The sequence below is a fragment of the Kogia breviceps genome, chromosome 19 (genome assembly GCF_026419965.1).
Source record: "Kogia breviceps isolate mKogBre1 chromosome 19, mKogBre1 haplotype 1, whole genome shotgun sequence".
NCBI lineage: Eukaryota > Metazoa > Chordata > Mammalia > Artiodactyla > Physeteridae > Kogia > Kogia breviceps.
In genome coordinates, this window is record NC_081328.1 from 50,500,432 (window position 1) to 50,517,153 (window position 16,722).

The following is a 16,722-nucleotide window of genomic DNA, read 5'->3' on the forward strand; positions in this document are numbered from 1 at the left end:
AACCCCAAACCACCCTCTAACCTGGGCTGGGTAATGCTGGGGCAGGGACTCTTCGGCCAGGTTCCTCCACTTCCAGGCTCTGCCAACGGAGGGCGCCAGAGGGTCTGCAGGGCTGGAGGAAGAGAAAGGGTGGTACCCAGAGACCAGAGTCCCAGCCCCAGGGGGCCTCTAGGCTGATAGCCCCCACCTCTCCCTTTGATTCCCTCAGCCCCAGGGGTGGTAGCCGCTTCCTGAGGTGACGCTGTGTCAGCTTAGTGTCCCCTTTTTGTGTTTTGGTTCTCCGGTGCCTGTTTAACCAGTTCAATTAAATTCTCTGTTAAAACACCTGGTGTGGTTTGTTTTCCTAACTGGACTAATACAACCTTTATTTTTATTTTTAATTTATTGGCTGCGTTGGGTCTTCGTTGCAGTGGGGACTTTCTCTAGTTGTGGCGAGCAGAGGCTACTCTTTGTTGTGGTGCGTGGGCTTCTCACTGCGGTGGCTTCTCTTTGTTGCGGAGCATGGGCTCTAGGCACGTGGGCTTCAGTAGTTGTGGCGGGAGGTCTCAGTAGTTGTGGCTTGCGGGCTTAGTTGCTCCGCGCCATGTGGGATCTTCCCGGACCAGGGCTTGAACCCGTGTCCCCTGCATTGGCGGGCAGGTTCTTAACCACTGTGCCACCAGGGAAGTCCTTAATACAACCTTTAATCTCACAAATTATAAGGTAGCTATTATCAAGCACATTTTACTGGTGAGGAAGTAGAGACTTAATAGGGTACAGCAATTTGTGTAAAATTGCACAACCACTAATACAAGGGCCAAGACCTACACCTTCCACTTTGGGATCCTTCGCTCTCCATTTCCTCTCAGCACTTCTCGTGCTGAACTTTTTTTTTTTTTTTTTAAATACTTAACAGAAGAATCGCAAAGGTAGTAGGGAATTCCCATATTCCCTCCACCCAGCTATCTCTGATGTTAACGTCTTACGCAACCATGGAGCATTTATCCAAACTAAAAATTAGCATAGGTACATTACTATTTTTCAAAACTACATATTTTATTAGGACTACACCGATATTTCCACTAATGTCTTTTTTTAGTCCCGGTTACCTTTGGTTGTCATGTCTCCTTCATTTCTTCCAATCTTTAACAGTTTCTCAGTTTTTCCTTGTTTTTCATGACCGTGACAGTTTTGAGATGTACTAGTTAGATATTGTGGAGAACTCCCATCAGTTTGGGTTTTCTGATGTTTTCTTGTGATTAGACTAGGGTTATGGATTTGCGGAAAGAATACCACAGAGGTAAGTGCCCTTATTACATCATATCAGAGGCACATAACAGTCCCTGACCTACTCCCAGTGATGGCAGCCTTGATCACTTAGTGAAGGTGCTGTCTGTCGGGTTTACCTACTACAAATCTTTCCTTTTCCATAATTTATTTGTTTAGAAGCCAGTCACTAAATCCTCTTGCTGAACTTTTGACTTCCCACCTAATCCTGGGGCTGTGCTTTCTTGGCGGATTATTAAGTAGTGCTTAAAGAATCTTTGAATCGGCCAGGCTGAGAATTATAAACCTAGGAGCCAGACTAACTTTGTTAGGAGATATGACCATGTATTGCTTCTTGGGAAATTATTATCTGTTGTGCCGTCTTTGTTTTGCATTTTACATTTAAACTTGGAGCTTGGCTCTTTTTAGTCTCAGAAAGCTTATGGTAAATGCTAGGACACCTGTTTTTTTCTTGATGAACTGGAATCACTTCTGGAAATCAAGCCTGGAAAGATTATCAGAAGCCCAGGGTCTTAATAGCATGCAGGAAATCAGTAAAAAGAGGAAGAGCCATAGAGAAGTGTTTGCTGAGAATAGGAAAATTGGAGGTGTTGAAGGATGTGGTTAAAGGAGTGAAGATTTACAAGGATGGACTGAGAGGTGATAGATGACTGGTGGACGGACACAGAGATGTCAGGTAGGAGGTCAAGGAAGGGATGAGGATGGAACAGAGGATGAGAGAGAAGCCAGTGACATGAATCCACCTTGGGATTGGACTCTGCCTGATATATTGTAAATATTTGTATTTTGTCTCTGAGATTCGCCATCTAGAACATAAGAGTTATACTTCTAGCTCTAGATTTCATTACAGACAGACTTTAAGTGAGCTTAGACTTTAATATATTTTATATATATTTAATATGTAAGCCAAAGAAATTAGTTCAGTTGGTTTATATAACCTTGGCCACTCACTGCTATTTTTTAAAATTTATTTTTGGCTACGTTGTTGGGTCTTTTTTGCTGCGCCTGTGCTTCCTCTAGTTGCGGCGAGCGGGGCCTAATCTTCATTGCGGTGCGCGGGCTTCTCATTGCGGTGGCTTCTCTTGTTGCAGAGCACAGGCTCTAGGCACGCAGGCTTCACAGTTGTGGTGCGCGGGCTCAATAGCTGTGGCTCACAGGCTCTAGAGTGCAGGCTCAGTAGTCGTGGTGCACAGCCTTAGCTGCTCCCTGACATGTGGGATCTTCCCAGACCAGGGCTCAAACCCGTGTCCCCCGCACAGGCAGGTGGATTCTTAACCAGTCCTACGCACTGCTATTAAGGAGTAAGTGAAGAGTAGTCAGAGCTCTCAAGACTTTTGGAAGTTTAGCAGGGCAAACTGAAACAGATTGGTACCTTGTTAAATTAGCTACAAATTACAGATTTTTTTAAAAATTAAATATTTATTTATTTATTTTTGGCTGCGTTGGGTCTTAGTTGTGGCAGCGGGATCTTTCATTGAGGCGTGTGGGCTTCTCTCTAGTTGTGGCACGTTGGCTCTGGAGTTGTGGGGTGCTGGCTTAGTTGCCCCGCAGCATGTGGAATCCTAGTTCCCTGACCAGGAATCGGACCCCCGTCCCCTGCATTGGAAGGCGGATTCTTAACCACTGGACCACCAGGGAAGTCCCTACAGATCTTAATATTAACAATTTAGAAATTAAAACTATCATACATATGCTATAGTTTTTTATTGTATGCTATTTTGTTCTAATTATATGGGGTTTCCATATCTCATGATGAGCTAACCAAAATAAAATCTCATTAGGGTTTTTGAGTTACTAATGGCCTTCTTCCTAGGCCTAGGGCTGTATCTGCAAATAGGTAACTTAGCCAAAGAAACTGACCTTACCTGGGCTTAGAATTCTGTATTTGATTGGCTTATAAACTTAACTGTTTCTGTATTTCGTACTATTCTTTTTCTGAAGCTGAGATTCCTAACATAGCAGACTTCAGAGCATTTTTTTAAAGATTTATTTATTATTTATTTCTTTATTTTTGGCTGCATTGGGTCTCAGCTGCGGCACGCGGGATCTTCGTTGAGGCATGCGGGCTCTTCGTTGTGGTGTGTGGGCTTCTCTCTAGTTGTGGCATGAGGGTTTTTCTCTTCTCTAGTTGTGGTGCACGGGTTCCAGAGCGCGTGGGCTCTGTAGTTTGTGGCATGTGGGCTCTTGTTGAGGCGTGTGAGCTCAGTAGTTGTGGCACATGGGCTTAGTTGCCCCGTGGCATGTAGGATCTTAGTTCCCTGACCAGGGATTGAACCCCTGTCCCCTGCATTGTAAGGTGGATTCTTTACTGCTGGACCACCAGGGAAGTCCCTCAGAGCATATTTCCTTCCAGAAATATGAGAGATGGAGACTTGAAACTCTTGTAATTGGTCTTGGCTCTTAGAGATAGTTTTAGGGTCAGTATATTTCAGGAGGGGCACAGGTGGGCAGCTTGGATATTTTCAACTTGAAGACCAGCTTACAGCTTTTAGTTTTTTAAATATAGATAGGGGAAGACTTCGGTCCACTTGCTCTTCTTAATAACTGGCCTACTGAAAACACCTCTGTTAAATAAAATGCCTGGAAAGCTGAGGCTTCCCTGGCGGCGCAGTGGTTGAGAGTCTGCCTGCCGATGCAGAGGACACGGGTTCACACCCCGGTCCGGGAGGATCCCACATGCCGCGGAGCGGCTGGGCCCGTGAGCCATGGCCGCTGATCCTGCGCGTCTGGAGCCTGTGCTCCGCAACGGGAGAGGCCACAACAGTGAGAGGCCCGCATACCGCAAAAATAATAATAATAATAAAATAAAATAAATGACTGGGATACTAATACTTGGTGGCATTAGAACATTCATATGCTTCTTTGGAAAAAAAAATATATGTTGTGGATTTTATTTTTTTAATTAAAAAAAATTTTTTTAACATTTTTATTGGAGTATAATTGCTTTACAATGGTGTGTTAGTTTCTGCTTTATTGCTATGTATTTTAAAATATCTGTTTTGGCTGATACTGATGCTTTGGGCATATTCTTTACCTACAGTATTAAGCATCTCAAAATCTCTTACTTAAAACTGGATTCTTATGTGTGAGCTAGGTTACCAGTCTCCTGACCAGATGAAATCTGGAAGTCAGGCGTCTAGAATGGGGTGCTGGTCTGAAAGGAGTCGTTTCTCTGACCATTAGTCATTATTTATCAACTTGCTGGAGGGAAAAGATGACATTGTCTGCTTTACTAAAAGCACTTTTTTCCCTTTGAACTCTCCTTAAAATTAGCTGGTGTTAGGCAGAACCCTTTGTATCTAAAAGCAGCTCATCTTCAGAAAGATACTTGCATTGTAGAAGCACAGGATGACTGGGTAGTGTTTTATCCCGATGGGAGGGGCTTTCAATCAGGGGAACCGGAAGTTGAGTAGGTTTCACTTGTCATCAAAGCAGCACACATAGCCCTGGAGGTGCATTTCATGTCAGACTGTACGCAACCTGTTGCCTGGTCTGAGTACTCTTGAACAATATGAGTCAAGACCCAAACCATAAGTAGAGGGAGAAAATGGGTCTGTGATGGTTGTTAACAGAGACCAGGGCGATTTTGTGATGGGTGCTTTTCTCTGCAGTGGATCTTTCATGCTCTTGTTATCAAAGAAAATTGGTTAACTGGGCATACTCGTAGTAGGGTTTAAATATTTTGGAAAGATCAACCTTAAAGGTGATGTCATATAGCCAGGACATTGGTCCCATGTGCGCCCTGCCGGGGGACCCAGCGGAGGAGTTAACAGACTATAAATAGACTGCCATCTTGGATGGATTCCTTTGGTAACCAAACCTGAACACAGAGCATCTTTGAGTTAAGGTCATCATGTGACACCTTCGTGGTATCTCCCTCACATCTTTGATTTGAGTGAAAAAAATGTCTCTTCACATCTTGTCAGCTTTGTGGTCACCGTTCTACATGGGTGAATGACTCCCCACGAGGATTGGATGGAAAATTAGTGAAAAGGGGTTTTACTGCTGTAAATATAGCTCATTGATTTTTTGGTGGACAGCAGGCACAATACAGTCTGTCCCAGGGCTACGGCTGGTTAAATAGGCAAATTTGTATTCATTTCACATCATTCAACCAGAGTAAACTGTTCTCCCTGATGTGGGTCTAAGAAAATGTTATAAAGTATCACAAGTCTAAATATATCCACTGGTAAGTCTTGGACACACTACATAGCTGAGAAGAGGGGAAGCAGAGAAAGCTGAGAAAATAACCAGGCATCAAATAAAAAGGAACTGAATTTTAAATATAAAAACCCTAAAATCCGGGCTTCCCTGGTGGCACAGTGGTTGAGAATCCTCCTGCTGATGCAGGAGACACAGGTTCGTGCCCTGGTCCGGGAGGATCCCACATGGCGCGGAGCGGCTGGGCCCGTGAGCCATGGCCGCTGAGCCTGCACGTCCGGAGCCTGTGCTCTGCAACGGGAGAGGCCACAGCAGTGAGAGGCCCACGTACCGCAAAAAAAAAAAAAAAAAAAAAAAACCCTAAAATCTATAAAAGCAAGAGCTTATGTAAATGAGTGCTGTAAATGAGCTATTCATATGATCCCAGATGTTGATTTCCATATTAACTATTATTTATTTCTCTGACGCAAATATTACATGTCTATGTGTAAAATGAGTACTTTTCTCTTTTAGTCATAAATTGCCTAAAAATAATTTCCTTTCTCTTCAGAGGCAGATTTTTGGCATTTGGGGCTTTTTTTCTTCTTAAGTAAAAACTGCATTCGGTCATATTCATTTGTTTTTCTTTTACATCGTGCCCCCCCTTTTTCCTATTAAGTTTCCTTTCAGGGAATGTTTATTGCATCATTGTTTGTAATATTGAAAACTGGAAGCAGAACAAATGTTCATTGGTAAAAGATTAGTGAATACATGATGGTCTGAGGTAGACGTCTCTAAAAAGGAACCAGGGATCCTTGGAGACATGATCAATTACAGGGAGGGGACAGAAAAACACAACATGAACTTGGAATGTCTTGTGGTGCCAGAAAGTAAGGAAGTGCTCAAAAAGTGGTGGGGCAAGTCAAAAGGACACCGGAGCCGACTGAGGGAGTTCCCAGTGGCCAAATCCAGGATGCTCTGTGTATATGATCAGGCCTGAATTTAATAGCAAATGTTAGCAAATTATGTACCTTAAAAAAAAAAAAACTTTTTATTGAAATTAATTATTTATTTTTATGAATGGATTATAGTCCCTTTTACATACTACTGGGAATTACCCAATAATTTACAATGGAAGTAAGATCCTTTAATCTCGTATGCACTGGACGGTATTTTCTACAACAAAAATGTGAGTGCAGACATAGGGGGTAGTTTAACAAAATACTTGAAATTAGAATGGTTAGAAAATCTAGGATACATGGTTGATATATACATACATATATATGTGTGTATATGAATATATACGTACGTGTACCCCGCCACACACACACACACGCACACACACACACGCACGCACATCCACATCCATATCCATATCCGGTCTATCTAAACCGGCAGTTCCACATTTGGCCGCCAGGTGGCGCTTTGCTGGTGTAAGGAAAACGAAGAAAGCAACTGATGAGCACCAGTATAAAAGGTCAAAGAGGCGCCGGCTCTGTATTCATAAGAGCCTTGATCGCCAACCCCGTGGGGCCCATGGAAAGAGTTCCTCTGGCTGAGTGGGTACTGTACTCCTATCCTGGGCTGGAGGTGCTTGGGATTTAAATTATTCTGAGATTTTAGGCTTATTTCAGCGCGGACCCAAGCAGGCAGGTCCTGGGCGGGGGCGGGGGGGCGGGGGGGGGCGCTGCTGGTACCTGAATGCAGGGCGCCAGATGCAAGCTCTGTTGCGGGCCCCTTACAGGTGGAACTAAGAGAGGCGTGCCTGGTCCATCACCGAATCCAGGCTAGCATAGCGCTCAGGGCGTAGTGAGCGTGTTGAATGAATTGGTAGATGTCTTTGTTCTTTGAAAATAAGTTAGTGGAGAAACCACCGTGCTTTAGGAATATCTATCAGTAACACATATTGGAGCATCTTGAGCAGAAGGTAAACAGTGATGAACATCTCCCCTGCTTCTGCTGGCAGTATTCTCTGACGTCACACCCTGAATATACCTTTGTGTCTTCTACACGTGCTGTTAGCTCTTACAGACAAAAGGAATTTGTCATGCAGTGCTCCAAGAAAGCTTTCCTCTGAGAAGACCTTAGATACTCCTGTTAAAACTTAAAAGGAGGGTTTCCGTGGTGGCGCAGTGGTTGAGAGTCCGCCTGCCGATGCAGGGGATACAGGTTCGTGCCCCGGTCTGGGAAGATCCCACGTGCCGCGGAACGGCTGGACCCGTGAGCCATGGCCTCTGGGCCTGCGCGTCTGGAGCCTGTGCTCTGCAACGGGAGAGGCCACAACAGTGAGAGCCCCACGTACCACACACACAAAAAAGAAAAGGCCACTTCTCGTTTACTGGCCTAGTTGTGCCAGGGCGCTTGCATCTGAGAAAAATAAATTCTGTATGATCTTTCTTGTCATCACTCACTCCCTAATGAGGTACAACTGGGGCTGAGAAAATTACGGTTCCGAGGTCATAAGAAAGCAAGTGGAAACTGTGGATGTGAACAGAGAAACGATTATTGATGCTGTTGTGAGCACAGTGGATGACTGGTGAGCGGCTCCTTCAGGGCGGTGCTTGGACCCGAGTCCGTCCTGACCTTCATCTCCTTTGGTCCCAAGAAGATGTTACTTTGCTTTCATGTCACACGTATCTGTTAGCTAGCATAAGAGTGAAATCTCTGGTCTTGAATTGAACTAAGATACTTTTTTTTGCTCTAAATATAATGCAGTAATGGTGTGTGTGTTAAAGAGGTACTGTAGGCAAACAAAAAAGTTCATCAGTGCCTTGCTAAGAAAAAAGAATGAATAAAGACATGGGTTAAGTTTTCAGATCTTTTAATAACTGGTACTTCAATCCCTTCATCATCTCTAGGTTAAGCAGCTGTATCCAGGAGCATCTTAGAGAAAGATGGAGGTAGAATGTGTTCAAACCTCGACTCTTCTCCCTAAAACTTGTGGGACTTTGGAAGGTGTTACTGAACCTGTTGCTATGTCAACGTCCTTATCTGCAAAAAGGGAACAACCATCTCTCCCTCACAGGATTGTTCCAAGGATAACTAAGATAATGTATGTAAAGAGCTTAGCATAGTGCCTGGCACCTAGTAAGTGCTCAATAAATGATCGTTTTAAAAGCGAAGATCACGAAGAAGCTTAGAGTCACGGTGGGCTAACCTGGCCTAGAGAGGTAGGGGAGGCGACTCTAAGAGCAGAGTATTTTCTTTAGTTTGCCTCTGTTCCTGCTGTTTCCTCTGTCTTCCCTGTCATCTCTGAATTTACAAATTACGTTTATCCGTCAAGATCCCAGATCAAATACCACTCCTCCATGAAGCCTTCCGGATTACCTCAGCCAGAAGCGATCACTTCCTGTATCGTTGCCCTTTTTGTGGCATTTCTGTTTAGTGTTACAGTTATTTGTGTAACTATATCATCTTCCTTATAATGCTGCTTCCTGAAAGAGCAGGAGCTTATCTTTTCCACTTCAAGTCTGTCTTTACACCAGCACTGAGTGTTGCCGGTAGACTCTGACTGGGTACGTGAACGGCCACGAAGGCAGAAGCTTTGGTAGGTAAGAGCCTACAAACAGGATTAGTTTCTCCTAAACAGATTTTCAATGGTTTTCTTTTGGCGGGGCAGAGGGTAAAGAGCTAAAAATGTAAGTGTGGATTTATTACACTATAAGGATAGTTTATATATATAAACAATTGATCCCATGGGTGCCTTTCCCTGAGTAGTGAATAACTTGTGTCCCGCTGCCAGTTATCATCAAGTGTAATACTCTAAATGGAAGATGAAGAACTCTAACTGGCCCCCGCTTCCTTTTGTTTTTCTTTTTTTGCGGAGGTGGGGAGGATATAGAGGGGAAAGGGCAAAGAGTGAAGGGAAAACCTGGGGTTTTTTTTGGACTCAGGTAGGAGTTAAGGATAACTCCCAAGTACCCATGCAAATGAATATGATTAACTTCGCTACTCCAGAAAAAAATTTTAATCCCAAAGTCATTTATTTTGGCTTTAGAATAGATAAGCATTTGTGTTGGGTTTTCCTGCCTAATTACTTTTTGCTTAAGCTTATTTAAAAATTGTTTTAAATTCCTTTAGTGTGACAGCCCAGCAAAGGGGGTGGGGGGCTGTGGAGAAATGGGCCACAGATGGGATCTGAACTAGGATTTCAACTTTCCTGTATAAAAGCCTCCTGATACGCTGCAAGCAGGAGAGCAAAGTTGGAATCAGCTTTCCGGAGAACAATTTGGCAAAATACTTTTAAAAGTCTTAAAAATATGCTTACTCTTTGATCCAGTAATTCCACTTCTAGGAATGTCTTAAGGAAATAATCAAAGAGGCACGCAGAAATGTAGGGACAAAGTATTCACCACGACAGTTATATCAGGAAAAAAAAAAAAAAAGTAAAACCAACTGAAAACACTGAATAATGTGGAATGGATTAAAGTAGGCCCCTGTCTCTGATGTGTGTAGTTATATTGTCAAATTATAGACTTTAAAACATTTGCCACATCTTTCTAAGTGAAAGAGAGACAATAAAATAGTAGGTACAGTTTGAAACAGTGCAGAGAAATGGGGTGGGGGGGGGAGGGGGTGGGGGGGTGGATGGATGCCTATCCAAAAAGACACATTCTGCAAATGTTAACTTTGGTATCACTGAGTGGTGAAATTATGGCTGATTTTGTACTTTTTTGTGTTTTTCAAGTTTTCTGTTTGAACGTGTATTGCTTTGTAATCAGAAAAACCAACTATCATATATTTTAAAAGAATATATGTTTAAGATGAGAATTCCCTGGCGGTCCAGTGGTTAGGACTCCACACTTCCAGTGCAGAGGACCTGGGTTCGATCCTTGGTCGGGGAACTAAGATCCCGCAAGATGCACTGCATGCCCCCCCCAAAAAAAAGAATATATGTTTAAGGTATCAATGAAAAAATAAAATGTTGCTACACAATACCCACAAAGCAATAATCTGAATGCACAGCTGATAGTCTGGATTAAATGTATTTTCTTAAGGGTCACATTCATACACATGAAGTATCAGGGATCACAGTGAATACACAAAATCAGACGTACCATAGGTTCAGTTATGTTTCCCAAGTAAAACAGCAAAAATCTGTGAAGACACAGGGTTTCATGTGGACGTTCTGTTTTCTGAGGCCAGCATGAGGGGTAGACTCTTCAGAGCTAGGAGGACCACGGTTTTGCAAAGCTCCAAACACTAGTAGGTCTTCTGGGAATCATATGTAAAAAATGTTTACTGCCCAAATGACATTATAAGAATAGCGGGGGCTTCCCTGGTGGCGCAGTGGTTGAGAGTCCGCCTGCTGATGCAGGGGACATGGGTTCGCGCTCCGGTCCGGGAGGATCCCACATGCCGCGGAGCGGCTGGGCCCGTGAGCCATGGCCGCTGAGCCTGCGCGTCCGGAGCCTGTGCTCCGCAACGGGAGAGGCCACAGCAGTGAGAGGCCCGTGTACCGCAAAAAAAAAAAAAAAGAAGAATAGCGGAAACATTTTAAATCACTCTTAATCTTCTCAAAGCAGTTCCCAATGAAATGTTTTACTGTGTCCCCTTTCTTACCTCCTCATTGTCATCAACTCACAACTCCAAACCCACATGTTTAAACAGGGAAAGAGAGTGAAAGCGTAAGGTAAATGATGGACAGCCACAGACCTTTGACGACCCCCAAAGAGCTCTTTGGCTCACGTTTTCTTAAAAAAAACTCTGCTTTATATGATCAGCTGCGGAGGAAATTCGTTCTTCACTGTTTGCAGGCCTCCACTCTGTACACATGATGGGGTTCTCTTGTGTTTGCAGTTCCTAAATTCCTCAGACACCATGTGGCTTCGCTGAAGGAAAATCCTTGCAGGTCCGGCTCCCCGTTGTGTAAGGTCAGGTGGAAAAGCCTTTTGTGATTAACTCGGCCACCGTGTGTCCCTTGGCATTTGGAACTTCAGTGGGAGTTTTTATTAGGTGTCCGCATTTTGAATGCTGACTCACGTAAGCTTCATCTAATGGGAAAAGCAGATAAATGTAGCGCTTTGGACGCCAAGTCGGATCCCAGCTCTCCCACTAGCTGTGACCTCGAGCAAGTCCACTTACTGTGGTTATCCGTCTTTCTAAACACAGCCTTCTCCCACTTTGTTTCCGACACAGTTTCCTTACGCTGCCCCTCCTCCCCAAGAACCCGTGAAGACTTTGAGAAGCCTGATCAACATCCGGAAGGATACACTAAGACTCGTCAAGTAAGTTCAAGTTCCCAGCTGGAGGGGGCCAGGTTCCCGGGGCCCTTCTTCGGGAAGGGGCAGCCAACTCCCCAGGGGGCTCACAGAGCAGTTCCTGCCAGATCCAGAGCCCGGCCTCTAGGCCTCCGGGCCGTGGGCTGCTTACATGAGGGGTCTCCGCACCTAGATTGTTCAGAACTTTCTCTGATAGTCAGTGTTTGGGAAGAACTTTCACTCTCCTGGAAGCTGTCACGATTACCCCGATTTGGTGAACCTTCCAGAAAAAGAACAGATGGAGGAGAAAGTGAACTCTGCAGATACCACGACAAGCCTGCGTGAAGGTGGGATGTTTGAACTTGGTGCAGGAAATCCTTATTTTATTGCCTATATTTCCGTTTTAATTTATTCTTAATCTCATGTGCCCTTCCTCTGGCGCACTGGGTTTGTTGTATAATCACCACTGTCAGTACTAATTATCATCAACGTCTGTCTTTGTGCTGTCCCTGAGATAGCACAATTTTTTTTTTTTTTTTTTGGCTGCATGGCGAGGCTTGTGGGATCTTAGTTCCCTGACTGGGGACTGAACCCGGGCCCCCTGCAATGGAAGCACGGAGTTCTAACCCTGGACCACCAGGGAAGTCCCAGAGATAATGTGATTTTTAAACAGATGCTGCTCTCCAGATAGCGAGTCTGTCTACTAAGACTCACTGGTTCCCTGGGGAGACAGATTTGGTTAGGGCAAACCAGAGGTCCCACATTTTTCTCAGTTGACAAAGGAAGATGACTCGGAGACCATTTTGTGCTTGTATAGATCAGGGAGTTTATTTCTCTCTGATCATCTTTTTAAAATATAACCACTTCGGGGACTTCCCTGGCGGTCCAGTGGTTAAGACTTCACCTTCCAATGCAGGGGGTATGGGTTCGATCCCTGCTCGGGGAGCTAAAATCCCACATGACTCAAGGCCAAAAAACCAAAACATAAAACAGAAGCAATATGGTAACAAATTCAATAAAGACTTTAAAAATGGTCCACGTCAAAAAAAAAATCTTAAAAAATAAATTTTTAGGAATAAAATATAACCACTTCCTTGAGATATAGTTCATATACCATACAGTTCATTCATTTAAAGTGTACAATTCAGTGATTTTTTTTAAAAGTATTTTTTTATTTGGTTGCACCTGGTCTTAGTTGCGGCAGACAGGCTCCTTAGTTGTGGCATGCAGACTCTTAATTGCGGCATGTGAACTCTTAGTTGGAGCATGCATGTGGAATCTAGTTCCCTGAGCGGGGACCAAACCCGGGTCCCCTGCATTGGGATCGCGGAGTCTTATACGCTGCACCACCAGGGAAGTCCCCCGATTCAGTGATTTTTTAGTTTTTCACAGAGTTGTGCAACCATCACTACTATCTAATTTTAGAACATTTTCGTCACCCCAAAAAGAAACCCGATACTCATTATTACCCGATACTCATTATTAATCATCCTCCATTTCCCCCCAAAACCCCTCTTCCCGGCCCAAGCAGCCACTAATCTGTTTTCTGTCTCCGTTTTTTAATATTTTATTTGTCCCTGAGGTTTTCAACTGCCTCCCCAGCCGCTCGCACCCCCGGGGTCAACCTTGGGGACGGCGCAGCCAAGGGGAAACTCTTTTGCTGCAGAAGAGTCTGCAGCTAGGCGTCCCCCCCGCACCGGGTGTGGCAGGAACTCCTGAGACCTCGGGAGCCTGCCAGCTGTCAGCTGCTCCGGCCACTTGTTTCTCTCATCACATATGGTCTGCTCGCATATTTGATGGAGATGGATTCAGGAGTCTGAGCCCCCTTGAGGTCCTGGCCTCGGACGTGGCAGCCTGGCTGCAGCTCTAGAATAAAATGAGGCAACTGCTCTGAGCTTCTGGTTCTCACCTGTAAAAATAGTGAACCAACCTTACCTTTCATGGCTGTTGTCAGAATTAAAGGGGATTATGAAAGGGAAAGCACCTGATGATCAATAAATGTTAAGATGAAGGGTGAGTTTTGATTTTGTTTTTTCGGAGATGGGACTAAAGTAAATTCTGATTCTCAGATTTCCAGGTAAAAATGGAGGATTGAACATGTACCTTTGCTTCCTCTCCAAACCCCACTAAACAATAATGAGTATTTTTAAACAGCACAAATCCACAAAAATTGGGAGAGTGGGAAAGGAGCAACAGCAACAAAATTTTAGAGGCTGGGACTTCCCTGGTGGCGCAGTGGTTAAGAATCTGCCTGCCAATGCAGGAGACACGGATTCGAGCCCTGGTCCGGGAGGATCCCACATGCTGCGGAACAGCTAAGCCCGTGTGCCACAACTACTGAGCCTGCGCTCTAGAACCTTCGAGCCACAGCTGCTGAAGTCCACACGCCTAGAGCCCATGCTCCACAACAAGAGAAGCCACCGCAATGAGAAGCCCACGCACCGCGATGAAGAGTAGCCCCCGCTCGCCACAACTAGAGAGCCCACGCGCAGCAATGAAGACCCAATGCAGCCAAAAATAAATAAATTAATAAATTAATTTAAAAAAATTTTAGAGGCTGGAAACAGGTGGTGAATGTTAAATAACTTACTAAACCTGAGAAATCAGGATCCTGAGCAAACAGAAGGAAAAGCTGAGAATCACCAGTTTGTACTGTAGTTTCCCCCAGAAGGCTCAGGAATTGGCAGTTCCAGGTACCTCTGGACATCTTGGGGGTGGGGGGGCTAAAAGGAGGGGGGTTAGTGGAAAGTCTGCTTGAGAGGTATTCAGATCCCCCCTCCCTTAGACTACACAGCCAGATCTGCTCTCCCACACCCTGGCAAAAGGCTAGCAGACGATGCTCACTGGAAAAGTTCAAACGAAGAATCTCTGGACTTGGAGGACCAAGGCACAGCTAAGGGCTGGACTCAGTACTGAAATCAGGGGGTTAAGTGAATTCAGAAACGTTGGATGCTGAGCCCTCCAGCCTGCCCCCCAATCCCAACTCTAAGCCCAGAATGCCAGCAGCCAGGCCATTGTTAGAAGAGAGGAAAACTGTTCTTTGGACAATCAGACGCCCCCAGGTGGGAAGACCAAAGAGACTGGCTCTGGAGGTCCCTCTCCAGCCCCAGATGAGTCCCCAGGGAAGCCTAGCATCCCCAAGCCACACCATGCACTCAATTCGAATCAGGATTTTATTTTTTTTGGCCGCGTGCCATGCGGGATCTTAGTTCCTTGACCAGGGATCGAACCCATGCGCCCTGTAGTGGAAGCGTGGAGTTCTAACCGCTGGACCGCCAGGGAAGTCCCCATGGACCACAATTAGGGGGTTTAAATGTCTTAGTATGAGCAGACAACCAAAGATTCTCAGATGTATAAGGAACGCCTATCATATGAAAGACAACTGTAAAACAAGCCAACAGGGGAAAAAAGTGGAAATAAAAACTATGCAGGAAGAGGAAACCTTGATTTGTAGCCTCAGGGGCACAGAGAAGATACTGCCTTCTTATTTCATGGACACAGTGACACAAAGCGTTTTGCCAACAAACAAGGCTCTCAGAGCTTAAAAACATAGAAATGAAAAAAATCAATAAAATATCAGAAGAAAAGTTGAAACGTTCTAGGAAGTGGAGCATAAAGGCAATGATATGGAAAACAGAAGAGGAAAGATCCGAAGAATATAAGGTCCGTTTAGAAGGTCCAACAGCCAACTAATGGTTCTAGAAAGAGAGCATGGAGAATATAGAAGGAAAGAATCACCAATGGCGTACATAATTTAAGAGTTTCTACAAAGGTCCACCGAGTGCCCAGCCCAATCGATGATGAAAGTGACCCTGGGAGCTAAAAGATAATGCAGCAATGCTCTGAAATGACCTTTTAAAAGTATTTGTAATCCAGAATTCTTTACTCAGCCAGACTTTTTTTTTTTTCCTTTGGCCTCGTGGCTTGCAGGATCTTAATTCCCCAACCAGGGATTGAACCCGCATCCTCAGCAGTGAAAGCATGGAGTCCTAACCACTGGACCACCAGGGAATTCCCTCAGCCAGACTTTCAATGAAGTGTGATTGTATAATAAAATCTCTCGAAAAGTTTATCTCTCCAACACACCCCTTTTCAGGAAGCTACTGGAAGTTGTGCTTCAGCAAATGAAAGCGTAACCCAAGAAAGAGGAAGCCAGGAGGTGCAGGAAGCATGCGATTCTCCGGGAGAGAGGCAAAAGGGACACACAGGGAGATGGGACAGGGAGATTCCAGGGTGGCAGCCATGTGCAGGTACGGAAGGATCAGGGTCCAGATGGAGCAGGTCAGAAGGCTCCATAAGCATCCTGCTCAAAAAGACACGGTGCATAAAATACCTGGTACGTCTGAACGTCGAGATGTAGACAGCCAAAGAGTTTGAATTTGAATTAGTGACTAGTGCATAAAAGACTAAGCAACTGAAAAAGAAGCAAAATGAGCACAAGCTCTAAGGAAAACTTACGCAGGAAAGGAAAAATAATTAGAGATTACTCTGAGGCTGAGCTGTGAATAATGTTGATGGACTCACAGTCGTATAGACGAAGATGTACTGAGCTAACAAAATCATGGTGTATCACATGGTGGAAGGGGTGTCCCTATATGGAGCAGAGGGAGGAAAGACCTCCTTCCGTAGAAGGAGGTCAATAGATAATGCCTAAAACTGAAAGATTAACATGCAGATAAATGCCAAAACGGTCAGCTACAGAGGTAAAGGCGGTTTTCTCTAAAGAAGAGGAAAAGGGACAGAAAGAGACCTGCTGGTTTTCTGTCACAAGCCTCGTGGAAACTATTTAAACTATGTGATTAGTAACTTTGATTAAAATTGAAAACTTTTTTTTTAGAGCCTGGCAAATGCACAAGGATGTTAACTGTGGCACCGTGAAATATCAGAAATCGCCTCAATGCCCCCTGATAGTGGTAACAAAGTGCTCTGCTGTCATTCAAAATGAGGAAGGAAAGTGTATGATCACAGAGGGAAGCCCACAATATGTTCAATTGAAAAAAGAAAACAAGGGACTTCCCTGATGGCGCAGTGGATGACTCCTGGCTCCCAATGCAGGGGGCCTGGGTTCAATCCCTGGTCAGGGAACTAGATCCCACGTGCATGCCACAACTAAGGA

General features: G+C 44.6%; 1 protein-coding gene across 4 annotated transcripts in view; it reads left to right on the top strand.

Moving 5' to 3' along the window:
• Positions 1-16,722, top strand: part of RNF157 (ring finger protein 157) — an 81,890-nt gene that overhangs the window by 41,817 nt on the left and 23,351 nt on the right. For all 4 annotated transcript variants that reach the window (XR_010838068.1, XM_059048076.2, XM_067020772.1 and 1 more), the window contains exon 3: positions 11,545-11,633. Coding sequence is in view for 3 of the 4 variants with exons in the window: in XM_059048076.2 (XP_058904059.1) it covers positions 11,545-11,633 (89 nt within the window). In the remaining variant the exon portion in view is untranslated. The remainder of the gene's footprint in view (positions 1-11,544; positions 11,634-16,722) is intronic.